The sequence below is a fragment of the Dermacentor andersoni genome, chromosome 9 (genome assembly GCF_023375885.2).
Source record: "Dermacentor andersoni chromosome 9, qqDerAnde1_hic_scaffold, whole genome shotgun sequence".
Lineage (NCBI taxonomy): Eukaryota > Metazoa > Arthropoda > Arachnida > Ixodida > Ixodidae > Dermacentor > Dermacentor andersoni.
Window position 1 is genome coordinate 17,371,253 of NC_092822.1, and position 17,412 is coordinate 17,388,664.

A 17,412-nucleotide genomic window follows, 5' to 3' on the forward strand; every position below is an offset into this window, starting at 1 on the left:
TATTTAGTCTATAATACCATACAAAGATGTTTTTTGCATGAGTGGTTGAGTACTAATGACAAAATTTAACTGAGGAGTGCTTTCGTTGCTGTGCAAGTACTTGAATGCCCTGTGGGAGTCTCTAATCATGTCCTGCATTTACCTCAATTTCTCGATTATTAAGGCTCTATTTGTGATAATATTTCTGCCTTAGAGATTCTCGCGCACTAATCTATCACTTTAGCTTGACAATATTTGTCTTTGATTTCGCTTCAGCAGCGCATCCTCTACGTCCACATAGGTGGCCTTCCACAGGCGCTTTCTGTCCGTAAATTTGGTGATCTTTTCTTTGTTCTTCAGAATCGTCAAGATGGTTGATTTCAACACGTTGTACTTCTTCAACAGCTCGCAGTTTTTATCACCTTGAGACAGTTCTGTCAAAATTGCTTGTTTTGTTGCCATGTCCAGCAATTTTCGTTTCGTGACTGCTGCAGGCACGGCATTCCCGTTCGCCATCCTGAATAGAACTCATACCCGACTAGAATGAAGCGCTTGTACCACACAAACCAAAAGGGAGAACAAAGCACCGCAACTGATGGAGCAGACGAGCACGTGCGACAATCAAGCAAGGAAGCATGGAGACTAATGCAGAGAGGCCTGCTTCTTGGTAACAGCCAGAAAACAATCTGGACTTCAAGCTGGCTGCCGATGCCGTAGCGCGCCCGCCGACATTGAGGAAAGGGGAGTGGAGTTACGAGGACTTGCGGGAGGGCGATCTTGGAAGCCACATGCTGACACTCATGGCCAACGCTTATCCACAGGGAGAGGGGAGCTCACTTGAGAGGGACCTGAAACGGGTAGTATGCCTGTGAAGAGGCTGGGGAGAACAGCTTGCGTGCTTGCGGTCGGAAGCAGTCGTCATCGTGCATCCCGGTGCCCGGTTTACATCAACTGTTTGGTGTAGCCAATCGGCAGGGCTCAAGGACGTTCATTATACATGCGATTCTGTGCCATTGAAATAATGTATATTTTGACGGTCGCATGGGTCTCGTTTGTTTCAAGCTAAAGTTCCTCTTAAGTGGGGCAGTTACATGTGGCCTCGAGACTGTACTGCCACTTTAGCATCCCAATAGGCATGCTTTGCTTAATCAGCTAAATAATAAAAAAGTAAGTTTACAGGACCTCCCCACCAAGCGCAGCAACCCACCTTGACGTCAACATACTGCTTCGGATGAAAAACAAACTCGGCAGGTGAAATCACAGCCCTTAGGGTTTGCTTCTGGCTCTGGCTGGCCTCGGACATGGATCCCAGCTCACGGGGAATGGTGGTCACGTCCGCAGCAAGCCCTGCAGCGACCAAGGTCTCGACGAGGGACGGCCCACCACCTTGGCGTTCGAGGTCGACCAGGTGGACACCATCTTTCTGCGCGGCTGGTCGGCAGAGGAACACACCCTCAAAGGCCTGCTCCAGTGGCTTTTGGTCTACCAGCTCTGGCCATGTCGAGTGGCCACGTGGGGGAGCCACTGAACGGATCCGACACCGAATGGCCTGTGCTGGCAGCTCTGCATACTTTGCCAGGATCTGTGCAGCATGTGCAACAGGAGCTCAGTAGAGGACAACTGAAGCTGTGAGCACTTGCACATATAAAAAAATTTGGCAACTTAGTACACGGTTGCACATTCATATCCGGACTGCTGGTGCCGGTAATTTTCATAAGGCTAATTTTAGATGGTAAAGCTACAGCAAGCTGTTCTGGCTACACCACAGAGAAAGTGTTTTCTGCTAGTTATTTCAGAGCAGGTCAGTGTTTGTGACCTGATGTTTCATATAAACTTGCTTCACAGTAATCTTTTTTCACCACTGACGCTTTCAATTGAGAATTCAGGAACACAACGTGTTCTCTCAGATGTGATTGACAACTGTCACTGCTATCTGATGCAGATCATTATGTTTCCCTCTAGAAGATTTGAATCTGAGAAGTACAACCAGATACAATTTCTCGCTTGGGTGTTCATGTAGCCATTCATAAAGAGCAAAAGTCAGGAAGAGTGACTGGCTATGTTCAACTGGGCTGGTTGCTTTTATCAAGCCACTTGCAAACTTCTTCAGCAACCAGTCACGGTTTCTTGGGCTTTCGAAAAACTTCCTTTTCTATGCCACCATTGCTTCGAAGAATACAAGTTGTGGCAGTTCTTAGTGAACTGAAGAGCAACTATGGTTTTAAGCACACTGCTTTAACCCTTTGAGGGTCAATGACGCAAATATACAGCGCCGCGAACGAGTCCAAAAATGGTCGATGCTGTATACTTACGGAGCCGTCTGTACGTTTAAAAAGCGTGCCAATTTCCCGACTTTTTCTTTTCTGTCATGTGCTGCCACTATGTGGGAATACAGGGAATTTTTTTTTGTGCGCCTCCCCCTCTTGGTTTTCGTTGCATGGGTTGTTTTTGAGCTACTTTGCTCCGGTGCGTCTATATACTATCGCTCGCGCATTGGCAGGCAGCAGTTTGGGTTTGTTCCGCAGGTGGTTTCAGCTTCTTGCGCTTGCAAAACTGATGGCTATCTCGTTACTAATCGGTCAAAGGGCAATCGTCTCTTTCTCGCTCGTTTAGTGCTCACAGGGGTGCTCATAGGAAATATGCTGCTGTGCATGCGTTTCCGTTGCTTTGTTTCTTTTTTCTGACACTCGCGAAAACTAATTGCTGCTGGTTGGCAATAAGATAAAGATTAGCGGAAGTTTGTCACACATGCTTTTTTTTGACGGGCACACAACCACACAGCTTTCTTGAGTGCACGCACCTACGCAGTTCGATTATGCTATGGATGTACATATTAGATATCAGTGAGAGAGCAGGAACATTCGAATCTTGCTAAACATTCTCATGTGCGCATTTTCAAGGCCTTGAACTATGCGTATAAGAATGCATCAAATTTTTAATTCCTATAAGTTTATTTACTTTTTTATCGTTATTCATGAATTAAGAGTACAGTAAAAACTCTCTAAACCGTACCCGCTTAAACAGTAGTTTCGTTTTAAAAGTAGTAAAGCCAAATGCCCGACTCAGCGGCCATTGAGCATAACGTGTTTTGTATCCGCATATTGCATACGTATCGGCTAACACGTAGTGTTTCCTCTTTTCGTTGTGCAAACACGGTGGTACGTGGTCTCCATCGGGCGGCCCGGCAGAACAACAAGCCTCAGAGATCAGAACGGCCTCCAAGTGCCCTGTGCGTTTGTGCGTGAAGCCACATCAACATCAACGTCATTTTGGCGCCTTGCCAGAGAGCGTTGTGCAAGCGAGGACTCGCGCTACTGCCAAAGCTCGGATAATTAAAAAAAAAAAAAAAAAAAAAGAAAGAAAGAAAAAAAAGCGGGTGCTCAGCATAGAAGAAAAATTAGACATAGTTCGTGTTATTGAACGTGACACGAAGTCGGCGCTGGCACGCGACATGGGTCTACTGTTGACTATGGTGTGTGGCATTTGGAATGCGAAGAAGTTCCTCGGCAGCGCTGCTCCGACCGCGAAGAGATGTCAGTTGCGAGGTTCGACTTTTCACCATCATTGCCTCTGTTGTTATCAAAATGTCGCCTAGCAACAGTGAAGAGGACAGCACGGGGGATTTAGGCCCGACAGTTGAAGAAGCTGCGAGTTACGTCAGCCTCATGAATGCAGTAGTCGCAACGAGAACAGAACCCCGCAATGAAAAAGGCGCCCTGTGACTTCTGAAACGCCACCACACCTGTGCACGGAGAATATGCTACACCAACAAGAAATCTGCCATGCGAGTGTTTGCTGAAAGAGGTGTATGGCTGAAAAGCTGGCTCGCAGCTTCAGTAAGTTTGAGGCCGCAGTAGCATCAAACGAAAATAACACTTGTAGGGTAAATTGAATAGATACTGCATGTCTTTTCCCCCTTTCACTGCACTCTCTCTGAGTTCCGTTTTTGACAGGGAGGAGGTCGATCTCATGCTATTCCGGTTAAGCAGTACTACCGTTTAGTACATACTTTTTCCGAGCGCCAGCCAACTACGGTTTAACGAGGTTTCACTGTACATATATACCAATGCAAAATATTTTTTTCTCACTTTACAGTCACCCTAGAAAAATTGCGGCAATTTTTAAAAATATAAGTCCCAAAGAAGAATTGGAATCTGCAATAAAATAAAATCGACCCTGGGCAATCGCATATGGCAAAAAAAATCGACCCCTCAAAGGGGTTAACATTCACTTTCCTTACTGTGGCAAATCAGCTTAATAACCAACGGTTATTTCAACATTAATACCTACAATGTTCTTGTGCATTTATAGGTTATGCCACTAGGAAACAACACATCAACGTAACAGTTAGCTTCACGAATAAATTCTCCCAGAGTTAATTTCTTCCCCAGAACTATAACCAACTCACTGTTTCAAAGCCACGTCACTTTAATTTATATTGAGTTTTGAATTGATGTAACGATTTTTTGTCTCATTATATTTTGTCCCTTTTGAAAAACCTTTGTGTATCCATGCAGCTATAATCGTGGACAACATGGCAGCATAGGCAAACAAGCAAGCACACTTGACATAAAGGGGCAGAGAGGGGAAGCTAAAAACATTCTAAATATAAGCAGGGTTCAGGAGGGTGGCACTTTTCACAGAAAGGCAAAACAGCTCATCACAGATAAGCGAAAAGCACCAGTAAAACAACAATGTAACCATGGCGAGCACTTACCGTTTATCACATTGATAATGACTTGAATGAAGTCGTGCAGTAAGTGATGAAAAATTATGTCTGCTGTGAAGCCGTCACCAAGCAACACATGCAGGTGTGTATCTCCCACAGGAAAATGAGCACAATGCCAGAAGCCAGAGTTGATGTGCTCCCCAGCTGGCAATGTAAATGAGGTGCTGGCTAGAGTGATGCTCAAATGCACGTATACAGTCGAACACACTTATAACGATACTGATTTTAATAATACATTGGATATTACTATGAGCAGCTGATGCACTGGCAACTTTTGTATGTGTTCTACGGCGAAATAAACTTCTTACTACAATGCTCCCATGCCACGTTATCAGTTATAGCAATTAAATGTGGCTAATGGGTGTGTGCTACGAAAGACGAAGGAATGGAAAATCTTTGAAAGAGAAACAAAAAATGTGAGCTGCTGCATCCACCTGCTTGCTGCATGTTACCCCTTCACTGCAACCCCAACACATTGCCTGCCTCCCATGCCTCTAGCCTGCCTTCCTTCCACCCCTCCAACACCGGCACAATCGTGGAGGAAGGAAAAGTTGGGAGAGAGTGTCGCCCCACACGATTGAAGCAAAACTTACTGGCCCAACTTGTGATCGTTGCGTCAAGAGCGCACGGCAGGTTCTGGTGCTCCCACTGAGGGCAGAGCTATGACAGTGCAGCCAAACAAGTGAGCCTCACGGAGAGTTCGCTTGCCAAGGCTGCTTGCATGCCGCAATGCTCTCTCCTAATTCATTTACTTCCTCCATGGGTGCAGTCGACTCGTGTATCAGAGGGGTGCAAGGGGAACGGGAGACGCGACAAAGGCAAGCCATGTGAAGTGCACGGCACAAAGGCACATCTTACTTCCTCAATACTGATGCGCACCTTTTTTAAATGAAAATAGGCACCAAAATCGCATATGCGTTATAATCAAGTACAAACCGAAACTCACCCCATAACTTCCCATCACCATTACAAGGCAGTGGCAGTACACTTTTTGCTGGCAACCATGGCAGCACATTTCCCCATTGTTTTCTACAGTCGCAGCGATCATATTCTATAGGCTGGCCTTTGTTACAGTGAGCTGTACCTGTGTGATTTACTCGCATATTCACTCCGCAGACTATCGTGCCCGATAAATGGATTCAGCGGCCATGAAGGCGTGCCATTTCCACTGTGACAATGGCTTTAAGTGTAAAGTAATCCTGCGCACAGAGGTGAGTGGAAACCAAGCTGTGACACGCGATTTCGGCGTACTGGAGACTTACGTTTGCAAATGGCAAAAACTGAAGTCCACTTTTGACAGTAAAGCTTCAAGTAAAGACCACCACGGTCCGTGAACAGGAGGGTTCCCGAACCTTGAAGACGATATGGCAGACTTCGTCCTGAAGCTCTGAGTGGACCACATGTTCGTGACCACGGAGGCACTGCAGGTAAAGGCCATTGAACTTCAGGACTCGAGGCCTTTCGAGAAGCTAATTTAAAGCAAGCTGTAACTGGATTAGCAGGTTTACGACCCAAAGATTTTCTTTGTGAAGACGGACTGGTACTTGCCAAAAGCTGCCACAGGAATTCAAATAAAAGCCATTTTCTTTTCAGCGGTATGTTTTATGGTTGCGATATTGCAACGCATATCAACTAGGCCAGATCAGCAATGCCGACCAGACTCCGGTGTACTTTGATGCGCCTGCCAACACAACAGAGGAGTCAATGGGGGCCAAACAAGTTTACATGCTTTCATCCTGCAATGAGAAGATGCAGGTCTCGCCAGGCAGGTCTTGCCACACAGACCTTGTGGTAATAACGGAGAGCATGACTTTCCAGCTGCAGCCATTAGACTTGTGTAACAAGCCTGTCAAGGCCTGCATTTGGGCACATTATAGTGAGTGGATGATGAATGGATGCCACACAATCACAGCCAGCAACAGGTTAAAGCATGCCTCTATCGAGCAAGCGGCAAAGTGGGTGGCAGAAACTTGCGATGGGATCCCATTGGCTATGTTCAGCACTGAAGACTAGATGCTATGGTCCAAAAGTGAAAGGGGGCTATCGGAGAGTGATAGCAAATGAAGTACAGGCCTAATAAAGAAGTTGTTCACCGGTGGAAAGAAAAAATTATTCAAATTTCTTTTTCTTTTGGTCACAGAAGTCATGTGTGCGTTAGAATTGGGGTTTGAAACTTTCTTTCTTTTTGCAGAAATCGGGTGCGTGTTAGAATCAGGGGCGCATTAAGACTAGTAAATACGATATGTGCAGAAGGTGTGCGGTAGCTCGCATTTTTGTTCTTGTTTCAGATTTCGTGTGCCTTTTCTTTTCGGCGTAGACACCTAGTAGCCAGATTTGATTGTTACAGCTAATAATTCAGCATGGGAACCTTGTAGTAAGCGGTTTATTTTATCATTGTACACACCGAGAAGTCCACGGTGGGGTGGCTGCTCATTGTTACATACGAGCATCGTTAAAACTGGTAATGCTACAAGTAGTTTCGACAATAGTACTTCTTTATGTCTAAGTAAACCGATTGCATGTTTGTCCTTTCTGCTTTTTTCATGCAGCTCAGTTACAACAACTACTGGTTACAGACCCCACAACCTTGGCTAAGCGGCACTACTGTGTCCCTTGAGAAGCGCCCCCAATGTTAAATAGTGCCTTATCGTGGTCACACAGCTGCGCCACTGTGTGTTGCCTCTACAGCAGTGCGCATGCTCTTGTTGCTCACAGTGCTTGCGCTGCGTTTGCTCCTCTTTTGTTTGCCCACATGCGGCACTCAGTCGCGCTACACATGCTCTCAGTGCTCATGGCGGTCGCACTGTGCCTGCTCTCTCTCTTGTTGCTCGTGGCACTTGCGCTGCGTTTGCTGGTCTTTCATTGTACAACAGGCGCTCTCTAAGTGCTTTATAATAAACAATGCACATCACATCATTTTCCATCACGCGGCTGCTTCACAGGCTCACAGAATATGGGAAGAATTGCCGGAAAGCACCCATGATATTTGCACTTTAAGCTGCCGCCCAAAATGTGCTATTGTATTTACTCCATTTTCACACAGCCCCTTAACCACGACTATGCTTCTCCCCCCATTAGCTCGTCCTGCAGGATGCGTCTTTTCGATGGGGCCCACTACTGAGTGAACATGCCCGGGTCTGTAGTGTATGTAAGGGGGCAACTCGAGTAGGAAAATGCGCTATTTGACTGTGTACAGTGCAGCGCTTGTCTGACCTGTGAATTTCTCAGAAAAAAAGCAATTTCACGGCTTGGTGTTTAATCTTTTCAAGGCTGTTGTGTCCCTGAGCGACATAAAAATACTGTGTACCAAGGTTATGGGATGACGAAGCCAAACTCGCCAAAGTGTAAGCATAAACAGTGATAGCACACAGTCCAACACAAATGGGTGTGCTTGCTATAACGGGAAAACAGGCGTCCAGCGACAGAGGAATGTCTGCAGGGGATCAATTAGTGCTATTGTCGCAGGCAGAAACTTGAAGTTGTCTATCTATAACAATGGCATTTTCTTGGCACTCGAATACTGTTATAAGTGCATTCGACTGTAACAGAAAGAGATAATGCCACTCATGGAGAACAATAATATATAGTAGGAAAAATCAAGGGACAATTCTGAAACTAGGTCGATAAAGCTACTGTACAAGACCCATCCAAGGCCCCTCTACAAAACAAATTTCAAATATGTGGCCACTTTTGGTTGTCATTAAGTGGCTAGAAAGAAACTAGCATGTATTAAAGCGGCTGGGCTATGCCTGAAATTCCAAATGTCAAGTCTAGCGTTGAGACGAGCTTTGGCCCTAGACTATGGTATTTTGCTTGCAACAACAGATGGACTCCTCCATGAGTGAAGAGCTTGCAGAACCTAACTGTAACTAATCTCAAGATGACAATGAATGATAATGATAAGTGCAAAAGGAACAAAACCTGCGTGACAGAAAGAGCATCGGTGATTGCAAACAAAGAAAAGCTTCAGCATACAGCAACCGTACTGCCGCTAACCATAAAGCAGACAAAGTATAGTCGCTGACGAGTTCTTCACACCTGCTTGATCATTCAGACTTCCCCGCACCACTATTGACAACACAACAAAACCAATGTAGCACAGTGATTGAAACTTCGGACTCTGTACGAGTGCTGTGTTCGATTTCTCAGACAGATCCGTGTGCACATGAAGTCAAAAACATGGTGATTGCAAACCACACTGACACTATTCAAGTGTAGCACATGCCACCTGTGTCCGCATTATTTTATATTTTTCTGTTTAATTTGTGGGCACCATCTGATCATGGCTGTGGAAACTAAGTGTGGTCTGCCATGCCATCCAAAATTTGTTCTGTCAATTTGCATTTACTTCTAGTTTCTTCATGTAATGGTCGTATGTCAATGCATTCTTAAAAATAAATAATGAATTTAGGGTGCGATAGTTGTATGCCAAAGCTTTGTTGAAATAAAGTTCACCCAAGTTGGCTCAATGGTTGCCTAAACAGAGCGCTAGCATTCTTGCATGCACTTAACAGGTAAGAAAAAACCAAAGCCAGCTCCTTAAAAATAAAATAAATTCATACACCAATGGTGATAGCAAGAGCAAAACTAATGTGCAGGTGCGAGCATGCATGCACAACCATGAAGATGAGGATGAAAGCAGGCAGGTGCGCTTACCTTCTTTGCACGGCGATCCTGCGTGGAAGTAGTAAGGGCAATAAATTTAGCAATCTCGAACCTAACTCCCACAATGAGGTACGTCCCACATCTTTCCAAGGCATCCTCCCTTGTGGCTGGGAGCTTACCTGACGCACAGAGCCCTCGGGGATTTCTTCGCAGTTTCCGTAGTCGACATACTGAACGCCCAGCAATCCGCCCTTCGCGTGCACCACGCGGGCACGGTACCACTTCCCGTCTTCTTGGTACTGGGCTACGCATGCCTGGCCTGGGCGAATGTCACTGCTGACCACGTCGCCAAGACTGGCATAGTATACCTGCCACAAAGCAGAGACGGTGCAGACGGCACAACATATGTATAAGATAATAGCACAGTCACAGCCTGATATGAAAAAAAAAAAAGCAAGACCTTAAACAGACATTAAAGGGCCCCTCACCAGGTCTGGCCATTTTGAGCTGACAAGCGCAGTGCATAAATTGTGCACTAACAATCGTGTCTGCTAAGAATTACAACGCTATGCGCCACAGAAAGAGCTGAAATTTCAAACTAAATGCTGTTTACTCTTTTCCTTGCAGGCACCCCAGTCTAACGGGGGGGATGACATACATCAGCAAGTGCACCTACGTACATGTATACAACCCAACCTTGATATAACGAAGTTGTACTTGCAGCAAAAGGCTTCGTTAAATTGCGAATTTTGTCCCGTACTGTATTTTAATCGCGCTACCGTACACCCCTTGAAGATGAAGTCTAGTGTTGCAAAATGGGTAAGTGCAAAGCCATGCCATAACGCTTCGGAAGCGGTACGTCAATATAAAATATAATGAAGCATCCTCGTAGCAGGCCACAAGCGTCCCAGCTAGCACTGCAGCAAATGTGCTTAAAAGTACTTGAAGACGTTCAGCTGACAGCCGACAGTGACAGCCGACGCAGCCTTCCGAAAGAGCGAGAGAGTTCACAAGTGCCTGTCATCTGCGAGAAAAGTCTTTCGTTCGCAGCGAGTAGGCGTCGTAGCAGACGACACTTGTAGCATTCCTCTCAAGGGCACAACACTCTCACAATACAAAATATTTATTTCCATAAATACTTGAGTATGTTTATATAAGTACATGCATGGTTGTTATTGCTACTGTAAAAATAAATAATTATTCTCTGGCGTTAAACCGGGAACAGAATCGCACGAGAATGCATACCCTGGTGTGCCCTGGTAATAAACCATAGTAAGCCGTGCTTCAATCTCAAAGTCATACAAAGTTTATATAATGTGTTGTACATTATATAAAATACTGCATAAATAAAATTTGATTTTACGTGATAATATATGATTATAGCTTCGTTTACTGCGCCACAAGCAAACGCCGCTAGTCTAAAGATCGAAGTCAATCCAAACCCATGCAGCACGTCAACTTGCTCACAACTGACTCTGTGCTTCGCAACACTCCCAAAAGTCCCATTACAACAGCAGACACGGAAGCGTGCACTTCACGCCTGGCTCTCTGGTCCACCTATGATTGCCTTGCCGCCGCATTGGCCTACTAGAGAAGCTCCTCCCACTTTACATCGGGCCATACAAGGTGCTGCGTCAACTTGGTGATGTCGATTACGAGATTATACCCCTGGGTCCTGCTACTTCGACCTCCTTGCTACCAACTGATGTTTCCAGAGAACAGTGATAACATCGGTTGAAAAAATGAGCCCATCATCAACCGTATTTGGACGATTCTAATGAATGAATGTGTGTTGTTTAGTGGCCCAAGGGCCAGTCTGGCTAAAGCCCTATTGCCCTTCTAGCTCTGCACTGTCGTAGCAAGCGCCAGGATGGCGCTTCCGCCACCGGAGGGTGATATTAGGGAGTGATCGATACATTAATGAATGTGAGATTTGGCAAAGCTATGAAGACGACGATGAGGTCGCTTGCACGTGGACCGGATCAGGCATCGTCTCTTGCCCCAGATTTCTTTGTAAATATTTTGTAAATATATTTTTCACCTACATCTTGCCTCTGTCAAAATATTTCTACCTTGGCTATTAAAGAAGCAATTTGAAAAATTATTGCGGTAGAATGCAACAACTTTCATCGTATAACCTAAATTTGCTACGTGGCCTGGTGAGGAGCCCTTTAAAGAGAGAATTTGACCTGCATTAGTAACTAACCCTTTTGCAACACCAAAGAGCTATTTTTATAGGGTAGCAACGTTGGCTTCAAGATTTTACAGCAGTGCGCCATGACGTATTAGATCTTGCGATCTGCTGATTTAAAATGCTACACTGTATTCTAAAGGAGCCAAGGATTAAGCATAGCAAGTTTAAAGCAACTGACAAGAAATTTTCACGGTACCTAATTTTTTTAATGCAATGGAAAGCTTACCGATAAGAGTGTCTAATCGTGGAGTGGTAATGTGGCAAACACCGTGGAACATATTTTGTCAGAATTTTTTGATCTGCAGTGAGGATGTACTCCTTCACTGGATGGATGCTGAAAACGGTGACACGTGAGCGCAACAGCGATTATACACCGGCATTAGTGGGATGCAGACGACAAGTGCGGCCATAACTGTGAGAAAGTATTATTTTGTCTACGACTGCGAGGTTCCTGCGATTCATGCTTTCCGAAGTGTTAAAGTATCTGCGGTAATAGCTACATGTTTCTATGGATTCCTGTCCAACTGCTTTACTATTTGACCAGTCAAAACTAAACCAACCGGATCGAAAACGAAACGAAATTTTTTGCATGTGATACGCGGTTCAGCGTGTTGCGGTGGCCACGTGTGTGCTTTTGATTTCCAAAGCATAGAATAAAGTGCAAGTGTCTCATAATATAGCAAATGCAATTTTAACCCTTTGAAGGTTTTCGCCGTACATGTACGGCGGCGGTTTTCTGTCCCGCAAGGTCTTTGCCGTACGGGTACGGTTCCGACCCTCCGTTTGAAATTTCGCGCCATAATGACGATGAGCGCTCATCGGGAGGTGCTGCCACCTCTTAGCACTTACAAGATGCGTTTGAAATTGGTGCTACCTTCTTGGGGAGGTAAACAGAGCTGATTGCTAGCTTCAGCGCGTCGCTCAGACTGCGGCAACGCCCCTTTGGCGGTTTCGGTTTCGCCGCGTGATCGCAACGGAGGCGCGCGAAACGTCATTTTTTTCTTTGTCGGCACTCTCTTGCAGGGCGGTGGAAGTTGATTTCTATCTTGATTGGCGCTGCTCTTAGCTTGCTTATAGCGGCGTTCGCGAGGTATTCCCGCTCTCAGTGGCAACGCGCTTTCGCGGTTTCGGTTCCGCCGCGTGATCGCAACGGAGGCGCGCGAAACGTTGTTTTTCTCTTTGTCGGCACGCTCTCGCAGGGGCGGCGGAAGTTGATTTCTATCTTGATTGGCACTTCTCTTAGCTTGGTTATCACCACTTGCTTATCAGCGCCGTTCGCGAGGTATTCTCGCTCTCCGCGGCAACGCGCTTACGCAAGAGGGTGCCTCAGACCTCTGCCCAAGGCAGCCGCATGCAGAGATGGCATGTGTGCGCCAACACAACTCCTCGCTTCAAGAGAACAGACACGCATTTTAGGTGTGCAGACTGCGATAAGGCGCTGTGCGTAGACCCGTGTTACAAGGAGTACCACGCTCGGAAATACTATTGAACATTTTGCAATTCTGAGTGATGCCGACACCAAAATACTGTTCCTAATTATTTTTGACTATTTATTCCCGACTTAATACATTTTGGACATTCAAGATCCGCAAGAAAATAATTTGACCACCTGGGAAAGTTTTTTTCAAAATAATTCGACCCTCAAAGGGTTAAACATTAATTATGTTGTACTTAATAAACGCAAACAGACGTAAAGTAATCTCATAGATTATATCCAAAGTACCAAGATCTCAGTGCCAGGCCTTGCCACTTACTAGTTTTCAAGACGTTCTTTGCTAATTTAAAGTTACAATTCCTACTTCAATTGCAAACAGCGTGCTCGATTCTATCACTGTAAATCATGGTCATCTCATTTGCACTGCCGTCTCAGAACACATTCTGGTCAGTTGTCAGTCCCTTTAAAGAAACTTTACAAGGCCAACACAGCCAAAATACAAAACTTAGAAAGCATTAACATCACTCCTACGCACCAGAGCTAGAATGCAGCACAAAATTTTTTTTTTTTATGGAACTGCGGCAATTTCACTTAAAATATTTATTTTACAGTGAAATTAATGAAAATTCAGTTTTATAAGAATAGTTGAACAGCCAAGCTATGTTTCGCTTTAATCTTCACCCTCTTTTGTGGCCCAAGTGTGTGTGCGGCGGCGTGCAAAGACTACGAGAAGTGACAGTTGAGGTGGTTTGAAGGGCTCGCTAAGCCCAAACCCATGGTGGTCGGTACTCCAGCGAGATACGAGACTCCCACAACATGAACAATTACCCTGAAGCCCTCCACTACGCCATACCTCACAACACACGACACAGCTTACCTGCATTTCACTCATGAGTTGCTCAAGGGCACCCTGTGTCTCTGTAAGCTGAACGAAGACTTCGCCAGGCGTCAACACCCAGCAAGCTTCAACGGGCACCGCAACACCTTCCATCAGAGCCGGGTATTGGAAGCCGCCCACGTGGTACAGCTGTAGAAAAAGGTTGAGTTCAGGTGAACCTCCGTCTATAAAAATGATACAACCAATAGAGATTGTGATGGGGGGAAAAAGTGTGCAGATATAAGTTTCGAATAGGGATACTTAGCTTCAAATATTGAATAATATGCACATGCATTTGTTAGCAAGTTAGCTGATACGCATGCCACACAGGCACAGTAAATGACATTACCTTGCTAATGCCTTAAACTTTAATGCAATTTGCGGGTCGCCACACGGACATGCTTAGTGTCATTAAAGCTTAATGCCATTCGCGACGTAGTGCATTCTCGTAACTCACTTGGCCACCAAATGCGTACTCTCGTTCCCAGTGTTTCCACATTCTGATGAGACTAAATGAATTCTTAGTTAAGAACAATTAACATATTCTTCACTTTCTTTTAAAAGGAGCTCTTTTTTTCACGGCGTAGGGCGTTCTTACAAGTAATACAGCTCACTTGACCATCGAATGCGTACTCTCGTTTCCAATGTCCCCGCTGTGGCCGTGGTGACCACATTCTGCAATATTAAACTTGTAGATAAAAACAACTAACATATTCTTCACTTTTTTTTTTAAACAGGAGCTCTTTATTTTCGTAAAGATCAGCAGGCGATCTTGCCAGTAGGCACGGCTACAGTACTAATCATGAGTGCGCTAGCCATGAGAAACTGTTCGATTGCACGGTGGCAACTCCTTGCCTTGTTGGTCTTATACTGAAGCCTTAGAATTTTTTTCTCGACGATGTTTGGCTCGAAGAAACACATATGCCACAACACACTGGAGCAAACGATCAGTTTTCAGGATTGCTGCTTGAAAGCTTTGAAGCTGTGAGCGCCATTTTTCCAATTTTTATGCGTTGGCTACGCTATGAATTGGCCGTTCAGCTAGCTTCGGCGTCAAACAGTTCACGGCTGGATGTCACAATGACATTCCTGAAGTAAACTACATAAAATACGTCTATTAATGTTTCTCATGCCATTTCTTAAACATTTGCTTTCTAAATAACTGTTTTTATTGTATTACGATTGGCAAGCAAACTTAATCGTTTCACTGTTGCTATCATCATCGCGACGTTTAATGTCATTAAGTATGCACGTGTAGCAGCAATATAATGCCATGAACCTAACCCCTGTGGCACGGGTATTATTTTAACATGTTGAATCATTGCAATTACATTGTCAACGGTAAAAAAATAGACTAGTAAACCGTTACACTAAAGGATTGCGTATTTGACTCATGCAAGCTTCGTACAGAATATTCTATTCAAAATTCAAGGAGGGGAAAATAAGCCTTATTCGTAAACTTACAATAAAAAATAGTAAAATCTCCTTAGCTGCAATTTCTTGCAGCTGAGCAACTGCTGAGTCGTACACATGCCTAAAGCTCTTTAGGGGGCTTTTCAAAGTTGAGTTTTCCATTGCAATGATTTCAATTGCCTCCCAGCCTGAGGGTTAGTTAGTGTCCAGCTTCAGCCAAAGAGACTCATTGCATCAAAGCCAAATGGCTGAAACTTACTTTATATGATGGCTGCAGTGTGAACTATAAAAACAACAAAATTAGTGGCACGGCTTGGTTGCTCCACCTGGCTTCATCTAGCTCCACGACGGCAATGTCAATTTAAACAAGCCTGTTGTTGGATGCTGACACACACGCCACATTACACTGCTTAGCAACACTGAAAAGAAAATATTTAGGATCATCTTCCAATAGGCACTGTCCATGGCATAGCCCATATGCAGTGTTTGTAGGTTTAAAAGTTGCCCACCACCACCGCTTTCAAGGAATTCAAGGAGCGCATTTATATTCAAGGAGTTTTAAGAGTTCTTGAGTCACTTTTTCCAAATTCAAGGCTTTTGCAGGATTTTGATGAGGTCTAGGAACCTTGCTCATGTTAAATTAGAAAGTTGAGGAATTCACATTAGCTGTCTATTCTATCCAATATGTGCTTTATCAAATGTTCCAAACTCGGAGCCATTTGACCATGTGCCAGCCATCACTCATTGCATTTGCGGTCAAGCAAATACAATGAGTAACCTCATGAATGGGGGTGGCATTTCAAAAGTAACAAATGAGCATGGTAAAAGCTGCACTCAGACCCAACCAAAATGAAATGGTGCTGCACTGTTTGCTATGGCTGTAGCTTAGACAAGAACTACTGAAGAACATTGTCTTTTATTTTTCCCAATCTTTGTGCCACGTGCTAGCAGGACTTCATCAGCACAGCTTGAGCAGCAAGCACCTTCTGCTTTCCTCCAGTGTGAGACATCTGACCGACTTACTGTTGTCAAGGTACCGCATTCACAAGAATATAGCGCAACCACTCACATAATGCGACGTGTACAGTTGCCGACTGATTTTTCGGACTCCAAAAATTCGGACATGCTCGATTATTCGGTCTGCTTCGCGGCATCGCCATTCTCCCCATAGACCATAATGTATAACAACTGCCGAACGTTCAGACACCTTGCAACCTCTTGTCTGATTTTTCGGACACTCCTTGAGTCAGCTCGATCGAGAGCACCATGCACCGACTCTGACCGGTGCATGGTTAGACTTGCTGAACGCCATTTTTGTTTTGAGCGGAGCCTCCTTGCTGCCCCACGAAGTGGCACTCCTGCAAGTCCCCACTCATCATCATCGTTTCTGCCTGTTTCGTAGCTACAGCAGCTCCAGTCTCAGCTTAGTAAGCCATGTCAAGACAATCCAGCTGCTGATTTGTTTCTTTCTTCGTGCACGACGCTGTGAGTAGGCCAAGTTTTTCGTCTGTACGACTGGTGTCGGCGTGACAGCGTGGTGATGTTTGCTTTGTGTGCTGTGCCAAGGTTGCGGTGATGCAACGCGGCATACGGAAACATAGTGTCAAGTGTTTAATGGCACCGACAGTGCCCGTGCAGACTCCAATGGGGAATGCCGGCACGCGGGTTCCGAGAGGCCTAGTATTTGTCGCCTTCCGGTGTGCTCCCTATTGACGCCGAAAATGTTCTGCCGAGACCTGCGCAGTGGTTGCATTGCGATTCTGGACACCGTCTCATTTGACAGTTTCACAGGTGCTGATACTGCTGTACTGACATGAGCAGAACTCCACGACAGCGAGATCATTCGTCATTCTGCTGCACCGCTGCCGTCGCATGTACAAGCAATGACTGTGCTCTCAGGCACCTATAGTGACCGTACGACCTTCTCCGGCTTATTCAGGCTTATCTGATTGCGCGTAAATGGAACAGCATGCAATGGCGCATTCACGATTTCTTCAAGCCCACTGCCAAGTCCGAATAAGTGCGTGGAAATAAAGGATTTCCTCTTTTTTTTTCTTAATCTGCGTTTTTGGACACTTGTTTATTTGGACATTTCCGCAGTCCCCGTGAGGTCCGAATAAACGGTCGGCGACTGTACTACATGATACAGTTAAACATTGATATAACAAAATTCTCGCTAC

At 45.1% G+C, this 17,412-nt stretch overlaps 1 protein-coding gene across 2 annotated transcripts in view; it reads right to left on the reverse strand.

The window, feature by feature from the left end:
• LOC126527475 (tudor domain-containing 6-like) overlaps nucleotides 1–17,412 on the reverse strand; it is a 59,538-nt gene that overhangs the window by 14,863 nt on the left and 27,263 nt on the right. Inside the window, exons 5-8 of one of the 2 annotated variants that reach the window (XM_055068569.2) lie at nucleotides 13,820–13,969; nucleotides 9,493–9,681; nucleotides 9,365–9,382; nucleotides 1,187–1,561 (exon numbers count right to left, since the gene is read on the reverse strand). In XM_055068569.2, coding sequence (XP_054924544.1) covers nucleotides 1,187–1,561; nucleotides 9,365–9,382; nucleotides 9,493–9,681; nucleotides 13,820–13,969 — 732 coding nt within the window. The remainder of the gene's footprint in view (nucleotides 1–1,186; nucleotides 1,562–9,364; nucleotides 9,383–9,492; nucleotides 9,682–13,819; nucleotides 13,970–17,412) is intronic. The other variant, XM_055068570.2, reaches the window with a different exon arrangement.